The sequence below is a fragment of the Ilyonectria robusta genome (assembly GCF_021365365.1).
Source record: "Ilyonectria robusta strain PMI_751 chromosome Unknown BGZ61scaffold_38, whole genome shotgun sequence".
NCBI classification, from domain to species: Eukaryota; Fungi; Ascomycota; class Sordariomycetes; order Hypocreales; family Nectriaceae; genus Ilyonectria; species Ilyonectria robusta.
In genome coordinates this window covers 370,677-387,763 of record NW_025764472.1, presented here as the reverse complement: position 1 = coordinate 387,763, position 17,087 = coordinate 370,677, and the positions used below count along the sequence as shown (strand labels likewise).

Genomic DNA, 17,087 nt, shown 5'->3' with positions numbered 1-17,087 from the left:
ATCTTGAAGGGGCATATGAATACACCACAGCTAAGTTTGAACCTCTCCCAACACCTCCCCTATCACCGCCAGCCGCGTTTTTCCACACCTTGGCCTCTGGTCTAGGTGTGAAGGGGCGTGGGGAAGCGGCCAAGCACGAGTTGGAAGCGGGTACGCAATATGCTCCGAATAAAAACAAGGAGAGCTCCGCATACCAACTCGCAAATCGACAAAGTGAGGCTCGGAAGGTCCAAAGTGATCTCGCCGATCGACCAGCGAAGCAGCGTGAGTCTTTCAAGGCTGCGTTTCTAGCTGGGAGACTCCAGTCGCCCAAGCATCGCACGAGTAACCGCAGAGTGTTCGGCGAAGGCCTGGCCAGCCCTAGGCGAGCACTCGGCGGGGGAAGACAAGTCTGCCCTCAGATCACGAAGGATATAGGTGCGCAAAAACCTCCGAGATTAGAGAGCCCTGCGTCAGCAGTGGCACAAAAACCTCTACAGATGGAGAGCCCTGTATCTGGGGGGGAAAGGCCGCCATGCGTAAATACACCGTGGCGTCTGTTGCAGACCCTTCCCAGCTCGCACGCGACTATAGCAAGCCATCCCTACCGGGAGGCTCTTCTTGAAGCAGAAAGAATACATTTACAAAGTCATGCAGATTCCCAATCGTGGATCGAAGTCGCAAAAGCCTCGGCTAAAGGCCGACGAGTGCTCGGCTGCCACTGGGTCTACGTCTATAAACTTGACAAACACGGCAGATTCGTGAAGATAAAAGCGCGCCTCGTTATACGCGGCGACCAGCAAGCGATCGATGGCCGAGAGACCTACGCAGCAACTTTGGCGGGCATGTCATTCAGAACCCTCATGGCCCTAGCCAACCGATTCGACTACGATATGTTGCAATACGATGCAGTCAATGCATTTGTACATGCAAAGCTGGATGAGGATATTTATATGCAAATGCCTGCGGGATACAGGAAGCCAGGAAGGATTCTGAAGCTACAGAAAGCTCTCTATGGTCTTCGGCGATCACCACTGCTGTGGCAAAAGCACTTCGAAAAGGGCTTGCTGCAAGCAGGCTTTCGCCGAGTGCCTGGCGAGGACTGCTGTTGGCTTCATGGAGATATCATCTTCTTCTTCTACGTGGATGACTGTGTTCTCTGTTTCCCTAAGCGCATCAAGAGCAAGGCAATGTCGCTGATGGCAGAACTACAGACAACGTACAATATTGAAGGAGGCAAGCCACTTCAATGGTTCCTAGGGATCGAGGTCATCCGGGATCGCAGAGCAAGAAAGCTGTGGTTGTCACAGGCTGTTTATATCGATAAAATGCGCCGCCTGCTCCCCGAAGACTCGCCGAACCTGACGACGGTAACCCCCATGATTCGCGAAGAACTTCTGCCACATGACACAATAGCGAGCCCCAGCAGCGTCAACCTATACCTCAGGAAGGTCGGCACGATCATGTACGCGGCAGTGATGACTCGACCAGACATAGCTTTTGCTGCAAGCCGACTAGCTAGGTTCAACCAGAACCCCGGACCGCAGCAACAAAGAGCCGCCGACAGAGCCCTGCAATACCTCATACAAACAAAGGGTCTCTGCCTTGAATACGGAGCTGCGGCCGGCAGTGAAGAAGACGGACTGCAAGTTGCCTCAGATGCTAGCTTCGCCGATAACTCAACGGATCGTCGGAGTTCTCAGGCATTCGTCATGAAGCTCTTCGGCGGGATCACTTCCTGGAGAGCCAACAAACAGGATACAGTTACAACGTCAACAACAGAGGCAGAGCTCCTGGCGCTTTCCCAAGCAGCCAAGGAAGCTCTCTTTGCAAGCCGACTTATCTCTGCATTGAAGGTTGACCTGAACTCTCCGACTGCTCGCCGAGCAGCAGCAACACCAGCAAGGATCACAATCGAATGCGACAATAAGCAGACTATCCGCCTTGTCACTGCAGAACTAGTACAACTACGCACGAAGCTCAAGCATGTTGACATTCACAACCATTGGCTACGCCAAGAAATCATCGAAGAAAGAGTTAATGTCATCTACACGCCTACTACCCGAATGCTCGCCGACGGATTAACGAAGAACCTCTCAGGAGACGGCCACTCGGGCTTCCTCAAGCAACTGAAGCTGATCGACTTGACGGATAAGATTGAACAGAGAAGAACTGAGGAAAGGGCACAGGAGCTATGAAGCAAAGTGCAGCTCCGCGGCAGGACCGCGAAGCTGAAGGGGCGTGTTAGAATAGATCGTGCGCACAGTCATGCACATGATCAGGTGACCTCGGTCACTTGAGTGACCATGCCGAGCACAGCCCGAATAGGAAGGCGGTCAACTGCGCATATAATACCCCTGACTGCTGCGGGGTCAGCCTAGATGACAATATGCACAATACACATACATGTGGGCTCTCAATGACTAAGATGCTATGCATGCTGCCTAAATCCAACACAAGGCAACACTTCGATGCCGCGCCCCACACTCCCCCTACTAAGGCCGAGGTACATGGAGTGACGTAAAGCGCGTTCAGAAACAACACCGCCCAATTCCTCATACAACGCGTTCTCTGCGTCCCCATGGATTCCCAACTGCCCCCCAGCCAAGCAGTCAATGCATATGATGACAATAGCTTCATTCGCGTTAACTACAGCCGCCGCGAGCAGCCGGCTGACAATACCTGCCGGCCAATTGAAAATCCGGTCCCGGATCGCGGTTACAACTTCGAGCCGATGGACCTTCCAAACCGGGCCTTTATGATAGCAGCTTTACCCCAGCAGCCGCTGTTGCTATTCCAGGAATTCCTACCTATTTCCCTAGTAGAAAGCTGGGTCAGCTACACCAACAGCTGGGTCAGTCACCTGTTGCAGCAGCACGAAGCCGGAAGCCGCAGATTGGAGCCACAGTCGCGGCTGTTGACTTGGAAGCCGACTGTACGGAAATCGCGGTATCGGTGGAAGGAGTGTGATGTGGCTCTTTGTAGATCGGGAAATTGCTGGGACTTCTATCACCATATAAAATAGGTGGGGGCGGAGGTACCTTTCATTTGCTTTACTCTCGTTGGCTAGAACCCCCCTGCAAGCGAGCCAAGTGTTGCCTTACGACACTCTAAGGGATAGGGGTTCCATTTCTTGGCGTCCTCGCCTCCCAGCCCAACCCGCTCCCACGGGGCGCGTGGCCCTGACTACTATGGGGGCCTTCAAGTCGGCCGTCCCCGCCATTCGTTTTTGCAGGTCAACGGACCCCCCGTCCATGAGGTACGAATGGCGGGGACGGCCGACTTGAAGGCCACCCTAGTAGCGCGTCCACGGTAGATGATTAGTCCCGTCATGGGTTTCGGAGTCTGTGGTTTGTCCCATAGTTCGCTGCCGACGAGGCGCAAGGATGGCAAAGGGCGCTTATGGACCGGACGGATACTTGAGCTCGGTGTGTCTGAGCTTTTGGTGTCAAAAGGTGGCAAAAGATGTCGGGGTGGGCTCAAGCCATCGTGGGGGAGCGAGGGACCGCCGACGCGGAACCCCTTCCGGGCCCCACCGGCCGGCGAGAATGGATTTACAAAATCAACTCACAACTCATAGACTACAGCACATGTACAGTAGAGGTAATCACTTTCGTACCTTCAAAACTACAGAGAATATGTTGCCAGCGCTCGTTTTGCAGTTTGGCGTCGCGCGCAAGAGGCGCAGCCCGGGGATGCGCGCCTGCATGCTCCGGATATTGGATGTGAAAGTGCTGGCGCTAGCTACGACTTCTATACGGAGTATACGCACCTGTTTCCCAGGCTCCCTGCTCTCGATGGACCGGGCAACAGTGGCACCCACAACTGGACATTGTGGCTGAAACTTGCACCTACGCAAAGGCAGCAAAACTACAAGCCACGGACGCGGGATCCTGTTGAATGTACAACATGCATCCGCTTCGAGGGTCGCCTTTGCGGGATCACCGTCCAGCTGGGTCGTCAAGCCAAGGAGGGAATGGAGCGCGCTGTCAGCCATTGCCGCCTCTTCGCGCTCACTGCTTCTTCCAAGCGTCGGCGTTCGTCAAGTGTGATATCAAAGCAAAGGCACAACGCAGAAGTCGGCCCAAGCGTCGCACAGCGGGTTTCGTTCTTTGAGACATCGCAAGCCTGATTCGCTGAAAACATTGAGGCCTTCCACCCCTCCAGCCTGACCCCAGCAGCCCCTCGGCCGCGGCCTGCGGCCCTTTGCGTCTGCGAAAAATGCAAAAAATGCGACCGGCGTCTGCCAAGTACCCATTAAACATCGCGAATCCTGCACTACGCCAAAAGTTCAATGGGAGGATGAGGGTAATTGAACGTACCACCAGCATTCTCACGCATCACACTCCAGCGATCCGCGCCTGCTGGCCTCATGCCACGACAATGGAATCCATTGCTGCGGAGTGCCCTCGCGATTTGCATTGCTGTTCGCGTTCAGACAAATTGAGATTTTAGTAGCTGATTTGTCTACGTCAGCAGGATTATAGCTGGGTTGGTGTGCTGACGGCGCGACGCGTCTTGTGCGCGTTCGCACTCGACGCTCGTTAACGCTCATCGCACCATGCTGCGTGCGACGCTTCATACAATACTGTCCTCGAAACGCGCCAGTTGGCAATGTGATCGACAACAGTATGGCGTCCAATACCTGTGGATTTGGACCGTCTCATGGTGATAATATCGAGCCACGTTGACCACACCTTTAGCAGTCGCCTTGCATAGTAATTCGCCTTCTTCATCGCGTTCTGGGTATTGCCATGAATCCTTGATGATAAGTGGTATGCCCGGACGCTCTGCAGCAATGACCTCCTGCATGCTCTCAATGGCTTCCTTTCTTTGGCCCACAAATAGTCGAATTCGGGGAGTTGACGCCGCCACAAGTCCTTGTAACATTCCTAGGGGCTCAACATTGGGGGCACAACAAATGCGCCCAACAATCCACGCCCGCTACTGTGGCCGATCTTTCCAGGCACCTCGCTCCCAATCTGGACCTCGTTTGCCAGCGCATGCGAACTCTTGCACGACCATCACGGCAACATCACTCTTAACTGACCATCTCGAACCATTCTCACATTGGTGGTAGCTCTATCTAGCTGCTTGTGTTTAGATGGGTCCGACCTGACCTCATCGCTTTATGCGCGGCACGCCTCACCATCGCAACACTCGTAGGAAATTGTCGCCCCATTCGCTCATCGACTCCCTGAGCTCCTGGCAACAGCCAACAAGGTGGGCGACAATACACCCGACCGAGACACCTTCGAGCCAATGTCAAATTCGAGCTCACTCGAGACCTTGTGAGAACCTGGTTTTCTGGAAACCTCATCCATCGCCACTGTCTGAATGGGATCAAGCGGCTACGACGCTTAGCGCTACAAAAACAAAGGAACTATGGCGATGCCCCCAAATTTGTTGGACCTGCGGCCCAATTCACAGAACTCGACCGGCTCGACTTCGCCACGGCCCTTGCGGTCGCCCCGCCTGCATGTCACCGGAGAGGTACCCCCTGAATTCTCCCCGCTGGACGCATTTGTCCTGCAGAGCCGCATCCTCGCGAAACAGTTGCAAGAGAGCACCAAGGAGGGCAACAGATTCAGCAGGCTACCGCCATTGACGGTGGAGAGTCCCCTGATCGTCCAGGGCCGGTCAAATTACTTCCGTTCCATGTCTCAAGACTCGGGGTCAGAACCATGTGATTCACTCGAACGGAATCCCGCCGGCCTGGGTCTGAGAACTGAGGTCGAACATGCTTTTTCAGAAGAACGGCCCAAATCGATGGTCTCGCGTACGAGTCGAATCCCTCCTACCCCCGATGGACCAGCCCCTGCTATGCCACAGATAGATGGACCAGCCCCTGCTATGCCACAGATAGCGCGAGACTTGTCTCGAGAATCACAGCTCAATCAGATCGAGGAGGACCGCGATTCTTTCGGCGCACGAAGATGTCTGTGGCTCTTCTGGCGCAGGCAATGGCCAGGGCCGAACCTACTTCGCCAACGACGTTTACATCCGCTGATGGCTCCACTGCCAGTAGCATGTCCTGACTGAAGCACCGGCAAAGCGCTGCGGCATGAGGGAATGCAGGTGCATGTGGAAGAAAGGGAGGGCAGAGTTATTTAAATTGTCTCACTTAAGCAGATCCCCTCCGCCTTTTTCCCCTTAGCGATGATTAGCGTAGCAGCAGCATTTTGGCTGTGTTGGCAGATGTGCCGAAAAACAATGGCATAATGTTTGAGTAAGAGACAGGTCAAGAAGGACAAGCCTAACTGACGTTGACGTCAATACTTGCCAGGTAAGTCTCCCAAAGAGCCTCTCCTTCTGCCGGAACCTGAGAGAGTCTGGGGCATTACGCTTTGCGGCCAGTCAGGCACAAGGTCGTCTCGAGCAAGTCTTGGGTGCCCCTGAGTCCCTGAGCCGCGTCTTGTTCGGGCTGGTCTAGTGCGGGGACAACCGTTTGATCCGCCCCTCGTGCCGAGATCCAACCGTGTTGTGTCCCGCCCCAGCGGCCGGCCAATCGACGGCCGCGGGGATGATGAGCGGCGCTGCCACTATCACCGCCCCGTGGTGCTAGCGTGTTGTCACTCCAGCACGGCTCCTCCAACGGATGACACTGCAACGAAGCACGATGTCCTTCTTTTGCTCTCCTCCCATCTCTCAATCCCCCGAACGGAAAAAGTCTCCGAATGCCGACATAGTGGGTAGTGTTCGAGCGGGGTGGAAACGGGGAGAAAGCAAGCCCCCCTGCTGCTAGGGATGCTGTCGCCGGGTTCCTTAAGACAGGGCGGCCGAGATGAGACGCTACGGTGCGTTGCCGGTGCCGTGAGGTGAGGACGGCCCTGGCTAGCCAATGTCACTCTCTGGGATGCCGGAGAAAATGTGTCTTGTCGGGCCCAGTGTCAGATCTTGGGGACTTGTGTACCCTTTGCTTCTTCGACGTCCAATTGGCATTCGGTGCTTTACTACCTGCCAGGTCCGGGCCTTGTGGTTCAAGAACTCGAGGTAACTACTTGCTGCACTTTGGGTCCATCTGAGTCGGTTCATTCGCTGTTGAGAGCTGGTGGGTTGTCGTGCTGCGAGGGCCCGTCGGCGCGCTGCCGCTTTCGATTTTGCGGTCTCGCCATGAGTGACCCATCGTCGAGAGCCGAGATCGAGAGGGGAAGTTGGGGGGGATATTCATGTCGCTGCGAAACGTTGATCGATTGGGGAGGCATGTTTGATGCACGCATGACGGGTCGGCGACTCATTTCTCCGGGATGCTAGCAGCCAACCATTAAGTCGCTCACTCGGAACACCTGATCGCCGACCAACGATATTCAGCCGGATAACTTGACTGCTGTGCAAGCAGCTAATCGTTGGGTGATGTTCACGCCTGGAAGCACTGAGTCACCTGAATCGCCTGCTCAGCGTGTTCCGTCCCAATCAACTACCCCAGTGTGGGCGGACGACTTGGGTGAGGGCACTCAAGCCCCTAGAACGGCGGCGCGTTGGCCTGTACGCCTCACAAACAGCCTCGCCTTGAGTGGCTGCGTGTGGGACATAACGCGAGGCACCCCACATCACCATGCCGGGCCAAGGGTCCGGCTTTGTGTAAGTAGGAAGCTGTTTTTCAGCTTCCTGAGACCTCCGACAGCCCGAGCCATCTCATGCCGTCACGTTGCTGAGGCTGAGCCCTCTGATCGTAACGCCCTCACATAGTCGGCTAACGGCTGTCGCGCTATAGCACTATCAAGCGATCGGCAAGCCCCCGATCGTGGAGAACAGAACGCCGCAGGCAATCTCGGAGGCAAACAGAAAACGTCCGCTCAGCGGCTAAGTGATAAGGACGTTTGTCGGTCGGCGGCGAATTGATATAAGAACCTTAAGATCATCACTGCACATCTTGACCGGTTGAGCACACGACACACCTCAATAGAAGTTTTTAAGACATGGAGACTGCTGCAACGTAAGCAACATCTGCTCGTCTTGGCCAACTCGCCGTGGCTTAAATTAGGGGTCTCGACGCGGCTATCTCAATGTGGCTATCATAGTGTGGCTATCTCAGGGGTCATGCTCTCAAGGCTGTTGATTGGTTCGCGTGACCTGCCCAATCCATCGAGCGTCCATTAAACAATGCCCAAGAAAACTGGTGAGCTGCTGTGTGGCGGCACGATATGGACGCGCACTCTTGCTGTTGCGCTGAGTAGTGTAAAACCCAATGCCTAATGCGAACTTCCCACTAGACATCCTGCCTTAGAGCTTGTTACTTTTTGGTGGAAAACCTAGCTCTTTAAGAATATTCTCCATCCTCTTCTTCGACTCATCGACTGATAGAGACTTCCGGAAGCCAGGTGGGGCTCGTTGGTGCGGAGGATCCTCCCTGAACCAGCGGACGGAAAAACTATGATCGATCGGTACGGAAATGGTTCGTCCGGAACTAGAAGGATGAAGGCAAGGGTCAGCAGGATGCGAGATATCGATATGACAGACGGGAGGAACTTTGAAAGGAGGCGTAAAAGGACTAAAAGGGGTTCTGTTCACTTAAACTGCGGTTTTTGGCCTGATGATGGAGACATAGTAAAGGTTGAGATACCCCAAATCTGCTCTTATTAATGGATAGGGCTGGGCTGGAGCGAGGAGGTATGACTATGAAAAAGGTGATGGGCATATTTGGGAGACCAAGGGATTACAGGAGGAGCACGACCCAACTTATACCTACAGTTTCGGTCACGGACACGAAGACGGGGACGTTTTTTGAGTGTTGAAGGTTATGTTTGGCTTCCGCGGTGAGGATTCTAAGGCTGAGCGAGCTCAATGTGCAGACCGTCTTAGACCTACCGAGTTGGGATCTGCTGAAGGATGCTGCTGAAACCACTTGCTTACCCAAATTCAGGCACCGCTCGGTCGTAGCTAGTCAGTAGCTGCATCGGACACTCACACCAACTGCGGTCCACGCGGACGGTGTGCGGGCAATGTGTGCTCTGTACCTTTCACATTTGCTGACTTGTCTAGCCGTCCAAATTCACTTTCACTTTAGAAGAACCTCTGAATTGGGATCCTGTAGTGAGCCCTAAGTCAGGCTGCTGCATGATTTCTGAGTGGGATACCCCTGCGCGGCTGGCTCTTGCGTATAATTGGTTGGGCCTTCGCTTGACAGCATCTTTACAGGCGGTTCCAGGTACAGCGATGACGTGCTGTATGCTACGTACTTGGTCTGCGCTTAACCAGGCGGCGCAGGCGCCCAATGTTATTTACACGCCCGGGCGCCCATGTATCAGCCGCCCGCCCCTTAGGGTTGGGTTCTTTGGTGTCCATCGCCATACTCGCTCCCAGACACGCACCCTTGCCCAGCGGTCCTGCTCGCAAGCATGGGCATGTTGGTGGTGTCGATCGGAATAAAGTCGATTCACCTTCAACAAGACGACGTGGCTCCCCGGCAGCAGCAGGGATTGGTCCAAAGGAGCAGCCGCAGGGCGGTGTACCGCGACGTCCTCGCTCTGGCCCAAAGCGGCTTGCCTCGCCATCTCTCGGATAGGACCACGTCCTCGCTCTGGCCCAAAGTGGCTTGCCTCGCCATCTCTCGGATAGGACCATATAAGCGAGTCAGTGGTGGGCCACAGACATCCGAGAGGATATTTAGGTTAGGCCCACCCGGAGAGCTTGGTCATCTTCTACTGATACGCAGTCCTTCTCTGGTTCGGCTGATTGGTAGCCAGGACGAGTCCAGGGCCCAGCGACCCGCCACTCGCCCACTAATCCGGGACAGGTCTTGACGATCGTCCTACACGTGTCACACACTCCAGCCGCCCACGGAGTAGTAGCGCTAGGAGACCGCTGACCGTGGACATCGACGGGAGCGAGCGCCTCCATGGAAGAGATTCTTATGCTCATTTTCATATCAGCCGTTGCCTCTCTCCCAAAATAGCGATGTACTGTGTCGGGCCAATCACTGCGAAATGCACAAAAGAGCTTCTGCCTCCTCGGCGGAAGTCTGCGTCGACAACTCAGCCACGCCACAGCCTCGTTGGGCACTCACCTTAGTACTGTTGCTAGATCCCCTCCCTCATCATCTCGGGCTGTTGAAGCGCAAGCTTGACTACCTCGAAAACTACTTCCCTGACTATCAGTACGTTTTCGCGTACCATGGCCGAGGCGGTGGGACTCGCCGCAAGCGTCATCGCAATCATCGACCTGTCCGCCAAAGTCGCCGTCCTCTGCCTCGATTACTCCACCGCCGTCGGCAATGCTAGGGCCGACATCACACGCCTCCGATGCCGGTTATACGACCTAGGCACAACCCTCCAAGGAGTTCGGCATCTTCTTGTTGACCCGAGTAGTCAAGCGCTCGCCACGTCGCGAAGACTGGTCGACTCTGTTGATGCCTGCACATCAGAGCTGGCCCAGTTGCAGAGCAGGCTGGATCCGGGTAATGCCCGTCAGGCGATGCGTCGTTTCGGACTTCGTGCCCTCAAGTGGCCGTTCGATAGAAAAGAAGTTAGCGCGATCGTCTCTAACCTAGAACGCTATGAACAGACTATCATGCTATGTCTGCAAATCGACCAGACGTGAGTCAGTGCATCGACCAGAGGTTTTGGGCACGATGGAGCGGGCTGACGCCATCATTTTTCGCAGTACAATCTTGCTCGACATACGGGAGAGGCTTGAAGGCGTCTCGCTCCAACCCGAAGGAGACACATCGATTGCTCGCAAACCCTGCTTCGGCGTGCCTTTCGACCGAGACCCCGACTTCGTCGATCGACCGAATGTTATGGCGTGGATAAAGGAACAATACACACGCTGCGTCGGTCGCATGGCCCTCGTAGGCATGGGCGGGTTTGGGTTCGTGCTACTGTGCTCCATGAGCTTCTTTGGAGGGTCGGCATTCCCCTGACAGACCAAAGGAAATCGCAGGTTGCCATTCAATTCGCGCGCCACATCCACGACACATCACCGCAGACCAGCGTTTTCTGGGTGCATGCGAGTTCGAAGCCGAGATTTGAAGAGGCGTACCGGTCTATTGCAGAAAGGCTACAGCTACCTAGACGAAATGATCCCGACGTCGATGTGCTCAGGCTCGTCCGTGACCGGCTGCAGACAGAGGAACTTTGATACGCATCTCTTCGCGCCTTTGCGTAGCTTCCAGTGCCTCATGCCAGTTGCAGACTTTTCCTCGCATATGGACTTCACAGTGCTCGTCTCGGCAGTTGTAAAACTGTAGTGGGTGCCTGAGGCATTCTTCCTGGACATTCGGTACTAGCATCACGTATCCCCAGTGACGACCGGTCCTTTGTGGTGACCAGTGCCGAAGCTCGTCCGCAAGAAAGGGGTCTTTGTTAGGGCCCTTTGGTTGATCTATTGGAAAGACGCTGTGCTTTGCCTTATCAACCAAATGTATTGGACAAGAATGAATGATGCACGACACCCATGAGATCTCGTGGTGTCGCTCATGTGTGGTGCGAATTCGTGCGTCGTCCCCGAACTTTTTTTTCCTCGCTGACGATGTTGGTCAAGGCATCTTCTGTCGGGACGGCCAAAATAACAATTGCTCGAGCCTCGCTATTTGGAATAGGTGTCATTGTGGCTAGACTTGGCGCCCTAACCAGAGGGCCGTCAGATTTTTTTTGGTTGCAGCAGCATGAAGATTGAAATGTGCTTCTATCTCCCTGTGAATAAATCGCTTGTCAATCAATGAATTTGAAGATCAATAGGTCAGGCGGATGAATTCATTTTACTGCCTTATAAAAAGGGGGTGGAAATTTCAATAAAGTTTACTCTTACAAAGCCCCCACAGTTTTCCCCCCTGATCTTGAGAGCTCACTACTCGCGGGGAAAAAAAAAACTTTCCAGCTCAGGTCACTCCAAGGCCAATGGACAACCAAAAATTGCTCGAGGGTGTCGGCGTGTACAAATCGGGGCAGAAAACTGGCAGTTCCGGTAGGAGACCGGGCGTTGTGAGGAAACAGTGATAAAACTGCGCCGACACCATGCGCGACCAGGGGCGAAAGAAAGTCACTGACCTTGAGAAAATGCCCTTTCATCCACCCTTTCACACCGTTAGCTGACTACGTAGTAGTCCTGTACACCCAGCGAATGCGATTATCCACATCCTTGCTCATGTTTCAATCCAACTTAGAACTTAATGTTTTCCTCCATTGACACAAGGCAGTTTTGTTAAGACTTTTGGTTCCGCTGGCCGGATCAATAAGGAATGTCCCATCATAGGTCCCACTTATCCATCCTCAGATAGATTGAAGCTGTGGCGCCTGGAAAACTTGCGTTCAGTTCCGAGTACTGTAGAAGGAGTGACTTCCTATCATTTGCCGGGATAAATATCAACGCAGAAAGAAGGGACTGAAACCATCTCCGCAGCATTTCGAGACTTATTTGGTAACACCAAGGCAGGCGAAGCAGTGCTTGAAGGCCTGAGCCTCAATGGCAAGAAGGCCGCCGTGGTCGAGCAGGGCAGCTGGGTGCCACAAGTTGGGGTCGACACGCTCGAGGAGTCCAGGGTAGCTGGTCAATCCAATGGGCTCCGTAACACCCCATGGGTTGCGCAGCACAATGTACTGGTTGTCGCCAAGGACGGTGTAACCGAGAATGGAGTAGGCATGGTTGGCAACAATGTTGCTGCCACGGAAGTTGCCGCCGGTGGCGTAGGTCCAGGCCGTCATCGGGTTGATGGTCTTGAAGTTCATGCAGTTGGCTCGCACCAGGCCCAACATGTCGTTGGCAGCGTGGTTCTCGGTCACGTAGTAGTGAGGCTCTCGGCCGTTGATCTGGGCCATGGCCTTAACAGGATCACCAGAGTACAGCTGGGTGATGTCCGGGTGCTCCGATGAGCTGCCAGTAACCCACTTGGCAAAGGCCTTCTCGTACAGCGATGGCCAGATGTCAGCACAGTCGCTGGCGCTGCAGTACATCGGCATGTTGTTGGAGTTGTTGATGGGGATCTCGTAGTCGACCTCAACAGTTTCGGTGCGGGCATTGTTGTCACCGCCCTTGTCGTGGAACTTGATGGAGAGGCGCTTCTTCTCCTCCTTGGTCTGGTGGACGCGGGTAGCGCGGTTGATAACCAATGGGTCGGACCAGAAGACTGAGAACAGAGCGGCAATCAGCCAGCTGTTTCCAAGGCAGCCCTGTGTCGGGTCATCGAAGCTGTGCAGCGTCTTCTTCCTTTCACCAATCTCGAACATGGTGAGGTTGCCGATAAGGCGCTCGTTGACCCGCTGGAAGAAGTAGTCATACATGTCGCGCCACGAGCCGTTTGGCGGCGACCACTGGCCCTTCTGCATCCTGAAGGGGGTGACAAGCTCGTTGACACACATGGAAACCTCGCGGTTGGAGAGCTTTCGGCCAAGGGACGGGGCCTGAAGAACCATATGTAACTTGCCATTCTGCATGCGAGCAGCTTTGACGGGTGTCTTCTCGAGGTCCTTGAGTCCGACCTTCTCAAGATCTTCGACCTTGCGTATCTCTGAGAGATCAGGAGTCATGATGTCCCGTTCATTAAGGATCTTCATTTCCTTCTCGGACAGCTTCACGGCCTTTCTCTCCTTCTCGTTGAGCTTCAGGCCAGCGAACAGGACAGAGCCGTGCTTCATGTCAAAGAGCTCGTCATAGTCTGTCTGCAAGACATTGGAGAGAATCCTCTCCGAGCCCATGTTCTGCCTGTCAATGTTGCGGCCGATGAGAGCCTCGACAAGGGCGTAGGGGTTGATGGCGCCGACTTGAATATCCTTGGGTGGCGAGTCGGGGCGCAAGTTCCCTGCTCCTCCCCCGGAGGACATCTCCGAGTCAAGTTTCATGTCGAAGTCATCGTAGCCCATGTTGAGGCTGTCCGAGGCTGGTTTTTCGATTCTCTGGCCGAGGAGGGCTTCAACAAGCGCGTATGGGTCGATGTTGAGCACTTTGGTGTCCCTGGATTCGGAAGAGGGGCTTCGGATGTCACCCATGTTGAACAGTTTTGGAAGAGTTCCGAAAAGTTGCTAGAGCGATGAATTGAGCTTGAAAAGTTTGTAGGATTGTAGGTGGATGATGGATTGAGTTCTGGTGTAGAAAGCAGAGTGAGAAGGGATTCAGGCCGGTTATATATACTGCTTTGGCGACTCGTATTACCCATTTGTTTTTATATTGAACGTCGTGAATGCGGAGAACGTCGGCATGAACGCAACCTCGCATGGCTCCAATATTCTCACATGATGGTCGGCAGTTGTATTCCGTGGCTGGGAACCTGCACTGGAATTGAGGTCGAGCCTCTTCGGTGACAGAAAATCATGCTCGGTTTTGTTAGGGAGTGAATCGGGCCAAGGACTTATCATTGTACTACACCAACAATGGCATGGCTGAGACATGTTGCAACATCTGACAGAACGACCCTTCCGGGTGTTGTCGCGGACCTTGCACTTGACGAAGTTCTAATGACCAATACCACCGTTCAATACTCGATGTATCTAGTCCAAGGAGTACATAGATGATACCCTGAACTCTTAGGGCAGACATGTGGATGAAACTCAGGCAGGAGGAGTCTAACTATCTCCGTGATCCGTTGCAACTGTTGCCACCCCGAGTGTTGCCCGCAATGCATCTACCTCGGCCTCCCTCGCAAAATGATGACCACATAAGGCGTAATTTTCCCCGGCAGATACGAAGACATGTGCAGTTTATCAATATCAGTTCGTCATCTGTGTGAAAATGCTGCAGCATGTCGTTGGGAAACTGTAACCTCGGATGAAGTTGGAATCACCGGCCGGGAATGCTGCAGGGATATCGAGAGGCCTATTAGGAGTGGAGAGTCAATTGTGTAACATGAGGAGGGTGAGTGGAGATGTATCAAGAAAAAAGGACAACGAAACCTGTGTAGGATACGCGTGGGTCGATTCTGATCTCGAACCACGTAGCTGTTGTTAAACTTGGGCTTACGTCTCTCACCAAGGCTACATTGGCCAATGAAGACGAAGAACATATCCTGTCAGCGCTCGGCTGTGGATGTAGATCCTATTGGGCATTGGCTGCGGCTGAGGGTAACAACGGGAGGCGGGGAAGCTGAACTCTAAGGAGGCTCTCAGCGTGATGTTGATGACCGATCTTTGCGGGGTAAATACGACCCAAGGGAAGCAATGCAGCGTAGCATCAGAGCCTAGATAGTCAAAGTCTGCCGATCACAGGTGCTCCAAGCCCTGAGTTAGCGCTTGTGTGGAGGATCATATCCCCTTGGGGTGCCTATTTACATGGCACTAGTGCCCGCTTCTCCCAACTTGCAAGCTACATGAGCCGGGGACGCCGGATGGCAGGGTTGCTGTGACATGCTCGGAGGCTTCAAACGGACATTGGCGTCAGGTATTTTCAACCACGTCAGGTCATGATGAAAAACGTCGTCACAATATCATAACGAGGCGTCCTTTCATTGAAACGTCGATGTGCAGCTGCAGACCTTGCTTTCTTGCTCTCAAATTGACTTTTCCCCCACGCGGGATATTGCACAGTGAGCTGCCTGGGGTTGTATTTCAGTCTCAATCGCATGGCAAATATCGCCCAATATACGGAGTTAACCGGCAGATGTATGTCGCTAAGCTGTGTGGGTTTCTAGGGCAACTCACAATGAGCCCTAGAATCGCAGCGTGAAGTTTGTAGCAGAAGAATTCGGCAATCCTGGCAGGCAATCCCTTTCTAGAGCGAGGTGTATAATCTCAATGGCTAGTCCTCAGCCCACCATCGCTTGACGCGCCGTTCCCTCGCCCTGAAAATGCTGCGGAAGCCTCCTGACAGCCAAGGGATAAGCTCTCACCTTTAATCACACTCCACCAACACCCCGTCCCGACCGGCAGCCAGACAAACCTAATAAACCGACGAAAAAGGTTCCCAGGCCGAAACCTGACGCCGTGGACACGTTGTACGTGGTTCCGGAAATGGTCCAGTTCCTCCAGCTCCAGCCCCTGCTCCTTGCATTTCAGGTGCTCACAACTGATCTGGCTGTTGCGCGCCTTCTCACCCATCGCCCCAAGATGCTTGCGGTCGAAGTGGTCATTCATCACGGCGGGCCTGCAGTATGGGAACGTCCTCTCCCCAAACGACATGTCCCTCAATGCAGCCTTTCTTTTGGTGATTAAACTAAGCTCGTATTCTGATGGGGATCACCCCTCGTCCTGACGCCTCGCGCACCCTGAGAACGGAACTCAACTAACCTCTCTGGACCACCCGGATCGGTCACCACCTCTTTGAATCAGCACAAGGTACCCGAGCGCAGCGGCTTCAGTGGGCAGCCCCACTACAGAACAGCACCCAACAGCAGCCGGCAGCACCAAGTAGCAGCGCATCCGCTGCCGCTACGGGGGCGCACGTAGAAGCAGACACAGCGCAGACGCAGCGCAGACGCAGAGCCACCTCCCACCCTCCTGCCCTCCAACCGAAAGCCCGCCTTGCCCAAGCGTGGGGGGGATCTTTCCTTCCAGCGTCTGGGTCAGCCTCTCACTCACCACTCTCCCTCTCTCTCGCTCCCTCCACATCATGCCCTCAACCACCATAGCGACTCCCATCACCATCTCGACTCCCCTAGACGCCATGAACCCAACAATAACAGAGCACGATTTCCGCTTCCCGCGAAGGCCCGACGCATGGCTGGCCGGCAGCACCAACGGCCACATGCATTCGGTCCAGCGCACCGCCCACGTCGGCGCACCCAGTGCCCGCGATATCTTCAATGACCTCAATGCCAACAACTCCAAAACCTACTCGGCCGCCAACAACACCCTACTCGGCTCCCCTCCTTTTCCTTCTCTCCATGAAGACATCGCCCATGCTGACCAGAGCATCGACAAATGACATGGCCACCTCCAGGCTCTGGCCTGGATAGGTGAAAAAATGCGAATTTTAGACTGCCGAGAAAACCTTAAGCTAGCACGCTTCTCTCTCTCTCTTTCTATTTTACTTTCAACCCATCAGCTACGCGTCGATACGACGTCATGTCAACAAACTCACACTCGAGCAGAGGCCGCTGCCGTCTCAATTTTTTCTTTGATGTCGCCGGCCTAGCCTGAGTTGCACTGGAGCCATCTGGACTTCTGGAAGGGACTTCTAACGAGCAACGTTTACCTCGACCGATCCATTGGAGGCTTTGGAGCCATCGGAGCCGGAGAGGCCAA

At 54.3% G+C, this 17,087-nt stretch overlaps 5 protein-coding genes across 5 annotated transcripts; 3 read left to right on the top strand and 2 right to left on the bottom strand.

Annotated features, from left to right (window-relative positions):
* The first annotated feature begins 5,211 nt into the window (after window positions 1-5,211).
* Window positions 5,212-6,420, top strand: BGZ61DRAFT_154088 (uncharacterized protein). The gene has a single exon (XM_046237394.1). It carries the CDS (start codon window positions 5,365-5,367, stop codon window positions 6,019-6,021), a length of 657 nt encoding a protein of 218 aa, XP_046096074.1. The 5' UTR covers window positions 5,212-5,364; the 3' UTR covers window positions 6,022-6,420.
* A 3,672-nt stretch (window positions 6,421-10,092) lies between these two features.
* On the top strand, window positions 10,093-11,058 carry BGZ61DRAFT_539994 (uncharacterized protein; the record flags this gene model as incomplete). The annotated part of the gene is made up of 3 exons (XM_046254854.1): window positions 10,093-10,514; window positions 10,582-10,788; window positions 10,851-11,058. The coding sequence occupies 3 exons, from the start codon at window positions 10,093-10,095 to the stop codon at window positions 11,056-11,058; spliced, it is 837 nt and encodes a 278-aa protein (XP_046096073.1).
* A 1,083-nt stretch (window positions 11,059-12,141) lies between these two features.
* BGZ61DRAFT_433195 (uncharacterized protein) lies at window positions 12,142-13,901 on the bottom strand (the record flags this gene model as incomplete). Its single annotated transcript, XM_046243903.1, has 1 exon — window positions 12,142-13,901. One exon carries the CDS (start codon window positions 13,899-13,901, stop codon window positions 12,330-12,332), a length of 1,572 nt encoding a protein of 523 aa, XP_046096072.1. The 3' UTR covers window positions 12,142-12,329.
* A 1,700-nt stretch (window positions 13,902-15,601) lies between these two features.
* On the bottom strand, window positions 15,602-16,029 carry BGZ61DRAFT_464768 (uncharacterized protein). Its single transcript, XM_046247507.1, has one exon. The coding sequence runs from the start codon at window positions 16,020-16,022 to the stop codon at window positions 15,636-15,638; it is 387 nt and encodes a 128-aa protein (XP_046096071.1). The 5' UTR covers window positions 16,023-16,029; the 3' UTR covers window positions 15,602-15,635.
* A 423-nt stretch (window positions 16,030-16,452) lies between these two features.
* Window positions 16,453-16,767, top strand: BGZ61DRAFT_485638 (uncharacterized protein; the record flags this gene model as incomplete). The annotated part of the gene is made up of 1 exon (XM_046249733.1): window positions 16,453-16,767. The coding sequence occupies one exon, from the start codon at window positions 16,453-16,455 to the stop codon at window positions 16,765-16,767; it is 315 nt and encodes a 104-aa protein (XP_046096070.1).
* Between the last annotated feature and the right edge of the window lie 320 nt (window positions 16,768-17,087).

Excerpts from the sequence above, each read along its gene's own strand:
- BGZ61DRAFT_464768 (XM_046247507.1), bottom strand. The coding sequence starts at position 16,022 with ATGTCGTTTGGGGAGAGGACGTTCCCATACTGCAGGCCCGCCGTGATG.
- BGZ61DRAFT_154088 (XM_046237394.1), top strand. The coding sequence starts at position 5,365 with ATGGCGATGCCCCCAAATTTGTTGGACCTGCGGCCCAATTCACAGAAC.